Consider the following 15,625-nt stretch of genomic DNA (forward strand, 5'->3'; position numbering starts at 1 on the left):
ATTTGTGACGCACATTTCACTCGAAGAATATCATTTTTTTACCTAACGTTTAAGACAATACCTATTGTAATTATTATTTTTTTGTGTCTTCAAACTATTGTTGTTTAAATAAAGACCAACAAAAAATCAAAAACTGAAAATGGACATTATTTTTAGGCTGTGATGCTTTTGAATGGGTATTTCAGAATCATATTTCAGTTTTAAAGATGAAACAAAAGTAACGTATTTTGTATCGCGGAATATTTAAATTTATGAGCCCTCGTTAGAGACAGTTATCGGAGCCGGATATCGATAAGCTGGTGGGATATCGATGACCTCCACCAAACGCGGGTAAACTTTGGCGTTTTTTGTTTGTATTTATTTATTTGGAAGACCCAAAGATCTCAGGATGCAGGCGTTTCTCAAGACGGGCAAATCCGGCACAGGGCTTGGTGAGAAACAACAGGGAGCCTCCGAAAGACGGAAGCCGCCAACCCTCTGGGTGGAAAAATAGTGGGTACCGCAAACTCCAACCTAAAGCACATGCTGACTCTTTAACTTTACAGCCGGCCTCGTAATGTGGACGATGTGGTGGAGCAGTCCGAGGTGGTGGCCGTGCTGCGCAAGTGCGTCGAGGGTGGAGACCTGCCCAACATGCTGCTCTACGGACCGCCAGGTACCGGAAAAACCAGCACGATTCTCGCCGCCGGCCGCCAGATTTTCGGAGACATGTACAAGAATCGGATTCTGGAACTGAACGCCTCGGATGAGCGAGGCATCAATGTGGTGCGCACCAAAATCAAGACTTTCTCCCAGCTTGCCGCCAGCAGTGTGCGCCCCGACGGCAGGCCGTGTCCACCGTTCAAGATCGTCATCCTGGACGAGGCCGACTCCATGACACATGCCGCCCAGTCGGCGCTGCGTCGCACCATGGAGAAGGAGAGCCAAAGCACTCGGTTCTGCCTGATTTGCAACTATGTCTCCCGGATCATCGTGCCGATCACGTCGCGGTGTTCCAAGTTCCGGTTCAAGTCTCTGGGCGAAGAAAAGGTGATCGCCCGCTTGCAGTTCATCTGCGAACAGGAGGGCGTCCAGATCGACCCTGACGCCTACAAGTCCATCGTTAAGATATCCGGTGGCGATCTGCGACGAGCCATAACCACCCTACAGTCTTGCTTCCGCCTGAAAGGCCCGGAGCACACGATCAACACAGCAGATCTATTCGAAATGTCTGGCGTCATTCCCGATTACTACTTGGACGACTACCTGGAGGTCTGTCGCTCGGGCGACTATGAGCGGCTGGAGAAGTTTGTGCGGGACATTGGCTACTCCGCCTACAGTGTCGGCCAGATGATGGAACAGTTCGTGGAGTTCATTGTCAATCACCCGGGTCTGAATGATCCTCAGAAGGCCAAGATCTGCGACAAGTTGGGGGTAGGTGCTTGGCCGCTAAGGCTCTGGGCTGTCTAATCTAACGATCTCTTCCCGCTTCCAGGAGTGCTGCTTCCGCCTGCAGGACGGCGCTTCTGAGTACTTGCAAATCATGGACCTGGGCTGCTGCATTATCCTGGCCCTCAAATAGGATTCTTCGCTAGCACTGCTCACTCATTTAAAATGCTTTTTTTTACGGCTGATGTTGAAAATATATTTAAAATTAACTTTTAATCTGTTCCGCCCTCAGTTGGCTGTAAATTCAAACTCTTCATCCTCTCGTTCCCGCTTAACGGCGCCTCCCGTTCCGGATGCATTTCCCGCTCCGACGCTGGCAATGCTTCCCACGGCCGCCGCATCGCTGTCCACTTCCATTTTGACGTCGTTGGCCCCACTAGGCTCGTTCTTTATCTCCGCCCCGGCTATTGTTCCGCCGCCGCCTCCGCTGGAACCGCTGTTGTTGGGCACAGATTTGGACACAGTAGTTGTGGTGAACTTGATAACGGGCTTCGATATCGTCACCACCTGCTGCTTGTTCACAACGGAGTGAGATCGCTTGGGGCCGTTGGCGCTGGACACGGGCTTCACCACGGTCTTCAAGGGCCGACCCTCCAGCGCCGACTTGGTCATTTTCTTGGGCTGATTGGTGGCTCTTAGTTTGTAGTTGACTCCCGTAAGGCAATAGCGGTCGGGCGGCAGTCGCAGGCCGCAGTGTGGTTTGATCGGGGGCAGGGGCGTGGCGTTCCGTATCTCTGCCACCTTCGCTAGGACGTGGCGCGAGGGCGGGCCGGTGAAACTCTTGTCCAGCGTCATCTCGGTGGCCAGGCGCACGTCATCTAGGTCAATCGTCTTTTTCCGGGCATGGTTGGCATACACCTTGGCGTCGTCCAGAATGCAGGTGACGTAGCCTGGAAAAAAGATCCTGTTATTTGCGCGCAATTAAAAACAAGTCACTTTTTTTACGGAAGGTGAATTCCAGCATTTGGTTGACCACGCGCGGCTCGTACTCGTGGATGTTCAGCTCCTTCAGGATGGACATGATCACCTGGGCATCCTTAGGCACGTGCTTGATCTGAGCGCTGATCTTGGCCTTGTCGGCCTTTTCGCTGCTCATTGTTTATTGTTTGTCAACTATATTTAAATATCAAAAAATATGTCTGCACTAGAGGTGGGCGAAAACAACAAAACAAACACGCTACCGTGTCACGATAGGAAGCAGGATGCGTTTACCAACACTAATCGATAACACAGCCAACAATCGATAGTCAGAAACGTGAATCTGGTGTGGCAACTCTTGGTGGAGGGATTTCAAAAGTGGGACCATTAAAATTTAAAAGGATTTCAAAAAATACGTTTCCGTTAACGCAAGAAACTTTTATTTATTAATCGTACAGCTCTACATACAATATGCACTATACTTGGAAGACAATTTGAAGCTTGTCGCGCACTTTTACATTCATATACATTGTACAATGAAACTTTAAGCTTAGATACATATATTCGGTTTATATATTATTATTTAGATACGCTACATGTACGCTACGTGCTACAATAAATTAACGGTTTATTGTTTCGTCTATTCAATCAGCGTTGTCGCATACCGTCCTCCTAAGATATTTTCAAAATTTCGTGCAAACAAATCGCGCACCAAAAATCGGACGCCACTTTTGACTCAAGTCCCACGGTTACACACATAGGTTTATATATATATATTTATATAGTTCTATATAGACTCTAAAACTAATTCTCGTCAAAAAAAAAAGATGATGCTGTATATTATGCGTAATTTTAAATTTCATTGTGTCGCGCGAACTCCTCCTGCCAACTCATTCGTTCCGAGGGGCCGAGGGGTCTCTTTTCTTAACTGGGGAGGTTCCCTCCTGGTCTTTTGTAACTGCTTGCCACTCCTTCCTCCTGACTGGTCCCTAGTAGTTGTAGGGCCCGTACTGGGATCCGTGGTAGTAGGGTCCCGGGTAGATCTGCGGCTGGGCGTAGTTGGCGTACGGCGGATAGGGGGGCTGCTTCTGGGAGTAGACTGCAAGTCGGGGAGAGAGGGTTAGGCCTGGATGGTTGCGGGAGATGGCGCTCCACTCACCTGGCATCAGGTACTGCAGGTTCAGCTGCTCCTCCTTCTCGCGCTCGTTGCGCAGACAGACAGCCGCTCCGGAGAGCAGGATGGCGGCCAGGAGACAGGTGCCGATTCCTGCCCAGGCCACGATGTAGGACCAGTCGTATGCGATCTTGGTGTTGTCGCGGAGAACCTGTCGGGAAAAATTTGGGAGTTACTTCGCCAGAGCTCCAGCTGCCATCTGCGTCTCAACTCACCGTGTTCCACTGCTGGAAGTAGTCCTCGCCCACAACCTTCTCCTTCTCAAAGAACTCGACCGTGTGCCAGAGGCCCATGGCGCCGGCGGCCAGGAGGCAGGTGACCAGCAGCAGGATCGAGGTGGCCGTGATGGCGCCCGAGGAGCGCTTCCAGCAGCCGGAGAGCCCGGTCCAAAAGGCGCAAAAGATGGTCACGAAACTGATGATGAACAGGGCGATGCAGGAGCGGGCCAGGTGCAGGCGCGAGGTGGCGTCCTCGTTGGCGATCTTCTCGTCCTCCGCCTGGGGGAAGTAGTCGATGTTGGAGCAGTGCGTCTCGATGGGCGACAGGTAGGTGGGCACTGCAAAGTCGGGAGGGATGGTGTTAGAGGTCCTCCAAGACAAGGAGCTCTGGGGGAACAAACCTGCCGAGACCGGGGGCCGCTCCTTGGGGTAGCAGATGCGGAAGAGGCCGCGTGTCCTGGTGTAGTAGTAGTACTTGTAGTTCAGGTTGTGCAGCAGGGACTCCGCGTCCGAGTGCTTGGCGGCGAAGGCCTGAAAGAGGGGACGAGATTAGTTAAGTATAGATTCAGGTTTTGAGGTTGGGAGGCAGCCTTCTCGGGGGATTAGCTGGCTGGTGCGAACGCCTCACAATAGGAGCTGGCAAATATTGTCATAAGATCGAAACCGAATTCCAAACAACCCAAACTTTGTATCAGATCGAAAGCAAACACTAGAGACCCGCCACGCCTCGCCCCGCCCCGAGGCTGGTGGCATTGAACCGCTCTGAGAGGCGATGTCGATCACCATCCGGTCATCATCTCGCCCCTTAACGACATACGGATGCTCGGATATGGCTCGGCGTGGGCTGCGAGAGGCAGAGAGGGCAGGGGGGAGCACTCCGGTATCAGATCGAGTCGCATTTCGAACACGTACCGCGGTCCCCCATTGTCTGAAGCCGCAAGCCGTTGGGCAATCTCGAGAGTGCTGCCGCCCAAGGTCTCGCCGGGCACCTCGTGTGCATAATGCATGATACAGTGCGTCCCGTGGCTGTAGGGCCCTCGCCATCGCCTCAGTCAAAGATCTATTTCTGTGCCAGTGACCTTCACTCTTGATTACTCATCCCACAGTAGCGTGGTCGCGCAATCGCGTAATTCTGGAGAGTCTTCAGAACCCACGTCCGATTCTCTATTGGTTTTGTGGCGGAATCTACCCCCTCGCATGTTCTTTGAACGAGACACCCTAGGGTGAAATCCAATCATTCCGAGCCATATCACGTTGCTCACGTTTGGGCCAGAAATTCTACGGTTTTGGCTTTTCCAACTGGCCCGGCCTGGCCTGGGCTGGGCTGGTCGGGGAAATCGCGCTGCTAACGAGTTTTCTTTCCGACGAGGGAGAGAGGAGAAATGAGTCGACAAACGGGTTTCACTGTACAGTATACAGTGTACAGTGTGCCCGGTGTTCGGGCGGACTGAGAGGGGGACTTGGAGCCGACTTATATCCGAAAAAAGGGAAACACTTCAGAGCTCACATCTGGGTGCATTCGGGGATCGGGTCTTATGTAAATTTTGGCGCCTAACTGGAGGCTTGCGCAACCGACTCTGGCGACTGCGGATAGGGTCGGACTAGGGCGTTACGCCTTCCATTTTCATTTCATTTTGAGTCGGGGAACTCCCCTTTCTTTTATTCCATCCCATTTCTCCGCTTGTGAAACTGTCCGACTCTTTCTTAGCGCCTCTTCAGGCGGATTAGTGTTGTAACTTTCTTATGAAAGTGGCCGGCAATTAAGGGCCCCCAGTCCCCGTGTAATTGGTCCGGTCTTCGGCTGGGAAGGCAGAGGCGGAGGAGTCCCCATGCCACTTTAGAAATGCATTCGACTGGAAAGAGTCTCCCAGCCAGCGGTGCATCGTCGGTTGGCTGGCCGGACTAATACGCTGTGGTGGAGATCGGTATGGGGGAGACCGTACAGAGATTCCAGGGGAGCTTAACGGGCTACGCATGAGCCGCAAGCTGTAAAGTGAAATGAGCTTCAAGGTTGATCGGGAACCCTAATGGAACCCCTGAGCACTGCCGTCTGGCCCGTCCCATCACTTTCCTATGCACTCCACTGCAAATGGCATACAGTATTGTCGCGAATTCCAATGGCAGGCCTGCGGAAACATTGCAACCACCTGGCGGGCTGCTCTGGTGGTTTGGTTTGGTGGTTCAGTGGCTTAGTGTTTCGGTGGTTTGGTTTAGTTTGCGGGCCCAGATGCCAGCCTGCCAGCCTGCCAGCATGCGAGTGTGCGAGTGCGCCACAAATATTTTTATGACACCCGGACCGGATCGGATCGGATCGGGCCGGAGCACATGCAAAACTAGTTTCTGCGCGGCCCGGTCCCCTCCCGGCTGCAGTGTCGGATGTCGGTGATTAGCCAATCGGAGGGAGGGGGGCTTGGTATTCGCTCGGATAAAACCAGATAAAGCAAACTGGATCGCGGCTCAGGATTCCCGCGATGGGGGGAGCCCCACCGGGCGGCAGAAACCGCCATCTGGCGTGCCCGCAGAACGCCCTCAAGTCAAGGCCGGCGTGGAGCCGGATTCCGATCCCGGGGAGTGGCGGCGAGTCCTATCCAGGCCATTTGGTGGGAGTCCAATGAATAATTCATCCACTGCATCGAGTTCCGATGCACAGACATCCATTTGAACCGCAGACAGAAGACGGCAACTGGTTTCCACTATTGCTATCCGAATCTATTGCTCTTTGTGGTTTCTGGTTTCTGGTTTCTGCGATCTGTCCACCGAAAAACATGGAAACATCCGAAAAGGTCGTGGGAGCACGACATTGACTCGGCGGCTCCACATTCTTGGCCACCTAAAGTACGCGGCCTGGCCCACACACGGCCCGCAATTACGGCCCAGAGAAGCCCCATTACGGGTCCCAGCCGAATCTATAAAAAGCACGCGGAAGTCGAATGGGAAATGTGATAAAAAGTAGCAGTCATGGCGGTGTCGTTGTGGGACTGCGGAGGAGCCGAAACCTGAAACCTGAAGCGATTGAATCGAAAATGATTTGTTTATCGAGCGGAGTGGAGTGGCGGCGCAGAAGTGGCGGCAACACGCTCCAGCTCCAGCAAGAGTTGTTTGCTTTGGGCGTTTTGGCTTTTGTGTTTTTGTGTGTTCGGAGCGCTTTTTGGCGCTTTGGTGGGAAGCGAAAGCGTTTTCAATCGCACGCTCAAGCGGTCTCCATAATGAGAGACCTCGGATGCCGAGAGATCCATCTCCATCTCCATCCCCATCTTCATCTCGGAAGAATCTCGCATGCGGATAATTGCTAGAAACTATCTATAGCCTTAATTTTCAATTGCCGGGACCTGATTATCGCCGATACACTTTCAATGCCGAAGATTCGGTGCCAGAAGTGGCGGGAAGAGTTTGGAAAGAGTTTGGGCCGGAAGCTGGGTCTTTTTCTTCCCAGAATTCTCCCAGGCCGAATCGATTGCAATTCTCGATTCAATGCCGATTATGCTAATGTCGGGCCGACTCAGGTGACTTACCGACTCGGAATTTCTCATGATGTCAGCCGTAAAATAAACAATCATTAATTAAGCCCCGATGATGGCGTCAATCTGTGCACTCGGAGGCGGAGAAAAGAAATCTTCTGTCACACATGGCGTATGCGCAATTAATTTCGCATCGCGAATTAACATGTGTTTCGTCTTTCTCCTCCAAAGTGCTTACTAAGCGTAAAGGCCCAGCACGAACCCGGCCCCCATCCGTCGTCCGGAGGGGAAACCTGGGCGGCAGCTCATAATCCGATATTCGACTATATGGGCTTTGTCTCCGCCCCTGGCTCTGGCTCTGGCTACGGCTCTGGCTCTGCGCCGGCGACATTGCATTGCCCAAATGCGAGAAATGAAATCGAGAAACCGCCGCCTTATCCATATGGATATGGCGGGCCTGCACGGAAAAAAACACGGAGTCGAAACAAGGGAAATTGTGCTGTCTGGGTCTGGGCTTTCGGTCGCTGGCAAGGGTTTCTCTTTTGCGCCCAAGACGAGGCCAAAACGCAGTTTCATCAATTGGGACTGGGTGCCCGATCCCCCAATCCCCCAATCCCCCAATCCCCCGTCCTCGCCCTCGCCCTGGCCCCTCTGGCAAATGTTTAACAAAAAAAGAAACAACAAGCGCGAGTTAGGGCCAAAACGCCAAGTGGCCAAAGCCACAGCAAACCGGCCAACTATCCGCATACCAATTTTGAGTCGTCGTCTCGAAAACGTGAATCGAGTGAAAACTCAACTGGGGCCCAAACCAGTTTCGGAGTTTAGGGGCGAGGCAGGCGAGGAGCACCGAGATATAGGCGTGGATACAAATCCAAAGCCAAAGCTAAAGCCAAGAGCCCCGGGCCCCGGGCCTGGCCAGCTTGGAGTTTATGCACTTCGAGCCGCTACAGGATCTCTAATTAAATACCAATGCATGTGGCTATTATGGTGCTATTTGGTTGTAGAGCTCCTGCAGAGCTGGGCTATCAAACTAATCCCTCACTCATTAGGTGTTTCAGGTTCGAGGGAAGGATCTCATCTTTGAATTATGATTATAGTGCTAGGAAGCGCTCGAAAGAAGACAGCTTTCCAATGACGAGTGTTGGAAAGCACTTGAGAGCCCTTTTTGGCGTCCTCTTCGCTCCTTCTAATCTTCTCTTATACTGGAACGGTATAAGGGAGCATCTTGGACAAAGTTCTGAAATTTAGAGATCTTAGATCTTAGTATTATCTGGTTTATCTATTTAAGAGAGGAGAGACTAGCTAGAAGGAATAAGCATTCATTTCTTTCTATTAGCGATATTGTGTAGAATGCGAGAAGAGGAGAGGCGGTGGGCTCTCTCCGTAACGGAACGAATTTAATTATTTCTACAACACTGTTTTGCGGCCATCACTGCTTGTGTAATTTCCTGTCCAGGTAGATGATCTCGAATTACGTACCTGTTGCACCTGAGCGGTTTTTCAAAGGCCCTAGGGGACTGAGGGAACGAGGCATTAAGGGCGGAAATTGGGGAAAGCCAGACACAAAGGAGAGAAGTGCCGAAACAAGAAATAAGGGAGGTCAAGGCAGATGAATGCCCTTCTCCGGCGATTAGTTCTAATGGCTTTATAAATTCCCCCCACTCCGGCGCTCCCTGCGCTCCCAAATCGTTTGGAAATCGTTTCGAAACTCAGGGAGAAAGACTCGGATCGCGAATCATCCGTAATTATTGCCGTTTCGTGCCCCCCCCCCCCCCCCCCACTTGGGTGCCCTATAGCGCCCATTGAAGCTTTCGGATTAGACGACAACTTTGCTTCAGCTCAGCTCAGCCGGAGGGAGCCACAAAGTCAAAAACGTGCAAATATTTTCAGCACACTTTGAGCCGTTTTCTTCCTCTTCTCGTTCGCTTGGCAGCGGGCGGGCGAGAGTGTGTGTGTGCAAAGGTGACTTGTTGTGGTATGCGAGGTATGCCAGTGGCGCTGTCTCCCTCTGGCAGTCTGCCTCCCTTCCAGCCAACTGTTGCACCTTTTAAGCCGGAGTTCATTTGGCCACGATCGCACTCGTTAATTAGTGAATTATATTGTTTGCTTTCCAAGGTTCGTGGAGCGTATTTTGGGGCTCCGAGAGGCCCCGAACAAGTTTATCGTAGGGCCCCTGTTTCTCGTGTGCATTTAAAGATTGCGATAGGTCCACCTTCGCCCCGCCCCGCCCCGCCCCGCCTGCTCCTATTCGGTCTCTGGCTCCTCTTCTTCGCTCTCTTCTGCCTGGGCCGCCAATCTTCTTCGCTCTTCTTCTTGCCCATTCATCGCGTTTGGCTTGGCTAAGCGCTTGGCTCTTGGCTCCGTTGGTAGAAAGTTTCAGCGTTATAACGTTAACGGCCGTTGCCCACCCTCCCTGCCACCACTCCCTCCCCACCCCACCTCCCCCTGGGCACCGAGCCAGTTGTTGCTGTGTTTGCTTTCGACCTTTCTTCTTCGCCTTCTCCTTCTCCTTCTCCGCCTTGCCCTTATTTTCTTTTGGACAAGCGCACAAAACGAGCGGCTGTTACTGTTACCACCGTTTGTTGCCTTTGTTGCTGTTTGATGCTTCTTCTTGTTAGCCCACGGCTCACAGTGGGCCACACACACCTGTTTGTGGTGCACAAACATGCACGGGCATGCCCACTCCTGTGCGAGTTCCTATCTTTGGGGTGTACTTAGGCATCCCGCTATCAGCGATCAGATGTTTCCTGATCAGAGAAGGCATCTGGAGGAACTCCCAAGCTAAGAGCACTCAGATTTGGGGAAACTTGTGGGGATTTGTTCAAAGAAGACCTAGTCCTCAACATCAGCTTTGAAATTCCGTATTCTCATCAATTTTGTACAAATTATATGAGGTCTAAGCCATCTATCCACTAGAACAGTGTTGGAAAGGGCTATTTGATGCAAGGAAGCTCTGCGAGTTCTATGAGCTAGCCATTTCCGCTTCTATTTCGCCCCACTGTGCGGAGCACGGAGCTAAACTCCGTTTGAAGCGGCAGAGTCTTTGGCCTCGGGCTTTGGATTCGAATGTGTGTATGGAAATGTGGCTTCTGCCACGACGACGCCAGTGCACCGCTGGCCGTTATGCGGAGATCCCCACCCCCAGGCGGGGCGGATTGGGAGACTCACCTGTATCTGGTTGCGCCAGACGTCGTAGTGGAGCCAGTTGTCCGTGGAGAAGGCGATCGCCAGGAGGGCAGTGGCGATGATCGCGCAGATCGTCGCTATGGACAGGGTTACGGCCGAGCAGGGCATCTTGTGGATCTGCTAGGGACTCCTGGTGGCTCCGGAAGACGGCGGAATATGGCGGCTATGGGCGCTTGGATCGGTGGTGTAATTCGTGGTTTTTCAAGCGAAAAATCCCCGAAAGGCCAAGCGAAAAGTAAACAACTACAGTTGTTTTCGCTCCGCGTATCTTCTCTTAGTGGCCTCTTCTGTCTTCTCTGCGCTTCGCTCCGCCCCTGGTCGGCTCGGACAGATTCTTCTGCTTCTGATTCTTCTCCCGACTCGTATTCGTAGTCTTCAAGTGCTGCTGCTGCTGCTGCTGCACAGATACACAGTTAAAAAGCAGCAACCAGTTTTGGAGGCACAGTAAAAAAAAAGCAACGTTCGAAAAAATAACAACTCTAGAAACGGGCCAGTGTTACTGGCTATCACACACACAGCTCCACAGATACAGATACTGATACGGATACATGCACGGATGCAGATACACACGGCCGAAGATACAGATACACGCGCGCCCCGCGGAGAATCTGAGAACTGGGCACAGAGAATCGGAGACTTGAAGATTCAGAGAGAGAGACTTCGACTGAGACTGCTACTGAGACTGGAACTCAGAACTGTTGGCTAAGACGTTGTGCTCGCGACAACGTTCGCTGGCGGACTGAAACTGAAACGCGACGGCCCCTGAGCTCGACTTCAGTCCCAGATTCAGGTAATACCCGTCCGTACCTCCAGCAGTCGGCAGCAGTCGGCGTCGCTGCCTGGGTTTTCGTTGAGTGCACCGTCTTGGGCCAGACAGAGACGGGGAGAGCCAGGTAGAAGGGGCCGGAGGAGGATCTGCCCGGAGAAACGAGAAGAGGACCCCGCTTCGACTGGGCAAGCCGAAGCACGGAGCACTCTCCGACAGCTTTCTTGGAGCGGCTCTGACAAGCGACTGGCTTTCTTCTGCGAGCCACTCGGGCCACCCCATTGCAGGGTATCCAAGTCCGAACAACAACAAGCCGCATGCCTCAGCAGCCTGTTGATGTTGATGTTTCTTGTTTTCGCTGGCTGCTCCGCTGGCTGGTGGTTGCAGTGCCTTTGTGAGCAGCAGGTAGGAGGCGGGCCGAGGCAGGCTGTGGGCCGTGGGCTATGGGCTGGAACCTATCCCAGCCATATCGCTGGAATGAGTCTGTCAAAAGGCGCAGATACTTTATTAGCCCACTCGATGGGAAACTACACGAGGCCTTCTTTCTGAGTAAGGAGCTACTAAGCCAATGCCATGGCTCTACTTTCGCGCGGGAGGAGTCCCGTCCCAGAGTCATCCCGCATTAGAGGCCCATTATCCCGCCAACACATGTGGGAAAACACTGTTCCGGCCTGGCCATGGCCAAACATCTGCGGCCATGAGTGTTCCCCCAGATCGGTAAGCCAATATTTTAATTGGTTCCGTTCGCTGGAACCGCTGGAACCCAAAGCCAAAACACAGCCTGCCATTAGCCACTTGGCCGGGAAACAGGCGGTTTCGGGCCATAAACAAAACAGCAACTGCAATCGGAAAGCATTGAAAGGCCAGGCCATTTGGGATGAGCTAATCCCACCCACGTCCCACGGCCCACCACCCCCAGGCACCAACAGAACCCTCGCAGCAATTTCTCGCAGTGTGGAAGCTGCAACAACGGCAGGTAACAACGCACACAGATGCGGGATGGCCGTGTATCTTTGTATCTCGGCATCTGTATCTGTGAGTTTCAGTGGCGGCATTGGCATCTCGCTGCGCCGCCGCCTTGTTGTTTTTGTTGATTTTCATCGACTTTAGTGCCTTTGTCTATTTTGGGTTGCTGTTTACTGCTGTGGCGTGGGTTTTTCTTTTCTCAATTGCATTTTTGGGTGCGCTGTCGACTTCAACACCGCCAGCTACGATGCAGGCCAAGAAATCAGAGCCGCAGATGGTTCAAGGTGATATCTGTAAGAGAGTCTCTATATCTTTTAAGATTCAAAGACTTCTGTCTTCTGCCTGTCTTAAAGATAGGTCCTGATCAGTGGTGTGTCCTTCGCTGAAGGGAGCATCTCTCGGACACAGTCTATGACTTCTACGGAGTATTGGTGCTTAGCACTGAGACTCCTCTTCTAAGACCCCCTCTTCTGAACTTCTAGACCCTCAACTTCTTCCCACAAAACAAATCCTCTTCAAAAGGACCTTCACTCTGCCCCTACTGGTCCTGATGACCTATTCTTGCGCCTTCTGCTGTCGGTGTCATTGGAGATGACGGTCGGGTGTGTGTGTGTTGTGGAAATACCAGAATTACCTAAATAACAACAAGAATAGCCGTGCACTTATATAGCTACATATATGCTTGTAATCGGATCGGATTGGCATGTTGGCCGGTTCTCGATCTCAATTGCTGGCCAAAAACCGAGCTCGGCCCTCGCCCCGTCTCTTTCGCCGGCCGCAGCCCCTCTCTTTCGCTCTGCCAGGCAGTGGTATTTCGTTTTCTTTTCGCATTCCTCAGTGTCGCATTGCGTTTGTTGTTGCTGCGTTGCGAGTTGTTGTCACTTTTCGGCGGGGGGGCACTGGGGGGCCTGCCCGAAAGAAACATTATGTATGCGGGGCCTGGCATTTAATTCACATTTTAGCACAAATTATTAAATATTTGACAACGGCAACGAAAGTGAGAGCCAGGTGGAGACAGGTGGAAAGCCAAGCGAGTCCACGCCGGACAAAGCGAGACACTTCCGCAGATCGCTGCACACAGAATTGCTAATTTATGCGATTATTGGTAAGGCAATCCGGCGATCTATTTGCGGCAGCGTTTTTGTCATTTTAATAACTCTGGCATTGTGGGGACAAACACAAACACAGACACAGAAGCAGAAGCGCGCAGCCCGAAAGCCCATCGAAACGTGTTCGTCGCAGTGAAAGTAACGGCCGGAGTCGCCGTGAAGAGTCAACGGGCAACGGCAGGTGATGACCGCGACGACCAGAAGCCGAAAACGGCCAAGGGGCGAGGAAAATAGGAAATGAAAATCAGTCGCGAACTTCTGTAGCTTTCGTTTTCCCCCCAGTCCCATCCCCAGCCACAAGTTCAAGTCCAAGACCACAGCATCAAGCAGGCCTTGAGAACAAAGTATTTGAAAAGTGAGACGTCTACAAGGGGCATTCGGTTTGGGCTTCACTTCACTTCTACCGTTCTAAAGTAATCTACAAAAAGCTAAACGGAGAACCTCTCTGATTTCTATGTTCGTCAAAAATTACAAAGAAAAAAATATTTGGTTTCAGTTATCCGTTTAGTCACAAGTCTATTTTAAAAATTTGTGAATATTTAAATTAACCTTTTGAATTTTTAACGGACTGCGCAAAAAGTGTTGGAAAGCAATTGTTCTAAAATATCGATAGGTAATTAACGACAGTTTTCAAATAATTTTCCTCGGCAAACGTGGCCGAATATTCAAGAAATGAAACTCGAATCGTTTCGAGTTTATATTCTTCTTTCCAAGAGGAGAATTTATTTTTTTGTGCGGCTACCCGCCACGTTGGGTATCGTGCCGGTGCATTAGAGATGAGAGTCCCAAAAAAACAGTGTTGCAAAGTCGGTGTGTGACCAAACTGAATATATCGGTATAATATATTTTTTTTGCGAAAAATATCGATATTCCGATTGTATTTTCGGCATCCCTAGTCTTATTGTTTTATCAAAAAGTCGTAAAAAAATCTCACAAAAATCGTCCGCTGCGCAGTTGTTTTATTCTGTTTTCTGTCCTTTGCCTACTCTTTTGCCTTCGCAGCAAACTTTAGTCGTTGAGGTGAGTGGCTGGCCAAGCGCAAATAAGTACTAACAAGTGCAGGAGCGCCATTGCGTTATTCCGCAGAAAAAACACAAACACACACAAAGAGGACCACTCATCCACTCACACCAGCAGGCACCTTGACGGCCCCAGCGTGTGCGTGCGTCTGTGTGGTAACTCTTGGAAGCTAGCTTTTCACTTTCCCATTTTCCTGTCCCCGCTCTCCCCCAGGAAAATCAACCTTTGAGTCGAAAATGCCGAACATCATCAAGCTGCAATCCTCCGACGAGGAGATCTTCGACACAGACATCCAGATCGCCAAGTGCTCCGGCACCATCAAGACCATGCTGGAGGACTGCGGCATGGAGGACGACGAGAACGCCATCGTGCCGTTGCCGAACGTCAACTCGACCATCCTACGCAAGGTCCTGATCTGGGCCCATTACCACAAGGATGACCCCCAGCCGACGGAGGACGACGAGAGCAAGGAGAAGCGCACCGACGACATCATCTCGTGGGACGCCGACTTCCTCAAGGTGGACCAGGGCACACTCTTCGAACTGATCCTGGCGGCCAACTATCTGGACATCAAGGGCCTGCTGGAGCTCACCTGCAAGACTGTGGCCAACATGATCAAGGGCAAGACCCCGGAGGAGATCCGCAAGACCTTCAACATCAAGAAGGACTTCACGCCCGCCGAGGAGGAGCAGGTGCGCAAGGAGAACGAGTGGTGCGAGGAGAAGTAAGCGGCCGGCCATGTCCCAGTGCCCCGAATCCCATCGCCCGAATCCCCAGAACGAAATTCAGTGTACCAGTTGGCGTGCAGTTTGCGTTTACGTTCGAAGAGAGACACCCACACACAAAGTTGCGGCAAGACACGATTTGGGCCGATGAGGATTGGAAGCTGCTGCTGGCTCACTTAGTTGCTAGTTTACCATTCATTTCCCATTCTATCGAACTTTATTTTTTTTTTTGTTTCTAACACATGCCTCATATTCTACTGATGATCTGTCAAGCGGGGTAACATTGTAGTACACACCATTATGGAATTTATGAAAACGGTAGTCTATTCATAAGAAAATGCGATTACTTCACCAAAATAAATATTACTCAACACCGTATTTGAGGAAAACGTTAACGTGTTCTTCCCCTTATTGCAAACTGATTTGGTTCAGCCGGAGTTCAGGCGCCCCTTTTCCAAGAAGATAGATTGTTCTGGAAATTTTGCTTGTGGCTGATAAGGCTTGATAAGGAGAGCTTATCAGTTTGAATAGACAGTTCTAGAACGACGAATTGGTGGCAGCAACTATAGCTGCCATTGTCGTCAAAAGAGTGTCATGTTGGAGTTTTAAGTTAATTTTTCTAGAATTTCTGGACCTAGCCTAGCATTTGCGGCTAAC

At 51.4% G+C, this 15,625-nt stretch overlaps 4 protein-coding genes across 6 annotated transcripts; 2 read left to right on the plus strand and 2 right to left on the minus strand.

Annotated features, from left to right (window-relative positions):
* The first annotated feature begins 286 nt into the window (after window positions 1–286).
* On the plus strand, window positions 287–1,644 carry LOC6503860 (replication factor C subunit 2). Of its 2 annotated transcripts, XM_032452521.2 has the most exons (4): window positions 313–330; window positions 388–492; window positions 546–1,413; window positions 1,475–1,644. In XM_032452521.2, exons 2-4 carry the CDS (start codon window positions 389–391, stop codon window positions 1,559–1,561), a joined length of 1,059 nt encoding a protein of 352 aa, XP_032308412.1. In that variant the 5' UTR covers window positions 313–330; window position 388; the 3' UTR covers window positions 1,562–1,644. The 2 variants fall into 2 exon arrangements, with proteins under 2 accessions (XP_001963731.1, XP_032308412.1); XM_001963695.4 differs by having other exon boundaries at window positions 287–492.
* LOC6503795 (transcription initiation factor TFIID subunit 9) lies at window positions 1,598–2,617 on the minus strand. The gene is made up of 2 exons (XM_001963696.3): window positions 2,374–2,617; window positions 1,598–2,318 (listed from the first exon to the last, which is right to left on the minus strand). The coding sequence occupies exons 1-2, from the start codon at window positions 2,522–2,524 to the stop codon at window positions 1,657–1,659; spliced, it is 813 nt and encodes a 270-aa protein (XP_001963732.1). The 5' UTR covers window positions 2,525–2,617; the 3' UTR covers window positions 1,598–1,656.
* Window positions 2,618–2,763: 146 nt separating this feature from the next.
* Window positions 2,764–11,160, minus strand: LOC6503794. Its single transcript, XM_001963697.4, has 5 exons — window positions 10,365–11,160; window positions 4,140–4,269; window positions 3,736–4,076; window positions 3,506–3,671; window positions 2,764–3,445 (listed from the first exon to the last, which is right to left on the minus strand). Exons 1-5 carry the CDS (start codon window positions 10,488–10,490, stop codon window positions 3,336–3,338), a joined length of 873 nt encoding a protein of 290 aa, XP_001963733.1. The 5' UTR covers window positions 10,491–11,160; the 3' UTR covers window positions 2,764–3,335.
* Window positions 11,161–13,564: 2,404 nt separating this feature from the next.
* LOC6503861 (S-phase kinase-associated protein 1) lies at window positions 13,565–15,363 on the plus strand. Of its 2 annotated transcripts, none has more exons than XM_044716691.1 (2): window positions 13,565–13,836; window positions 14,457–15,363. In XM_044716691.1, exon 2 carries the CDS (start codon window positions 14,480–14,482, stop codon window positions 14,969–14,971), a length of 492 nt encoding a protein of 163 aa, XP_044572626.1. In that variant the 5' UTR covers window positions 13,565–13,836; window positions 14,457–14,479; the 3' UTR covers window positions 14,972–15,363. The 2 variants fall into 2 exon arrangements, with proteins under 2 accessions (XP_044572626.1, XP_014761095.1); XM_014905609.3 differs by lacking the exon at window positions 13,565–13,836 and adding an exon at window positions 14,064–14,243.
* Window positions 15,364–15,625: the final 262 nt, after the last annotated feature.

This window comes from Drosophila ananassae, chromosome XL (assembly GCF_017639315.1).
Source record: "Drosophila ananassae strain 14024-0371.13 chromosome XL, ASM1763931v2, whole genome shotgun sequence".
NCBI lineage: Eukaryota > Metazoa > Arthropoda > Insecta > Diptera > Drosophilidae > Drosophila > Drosophila ananassae.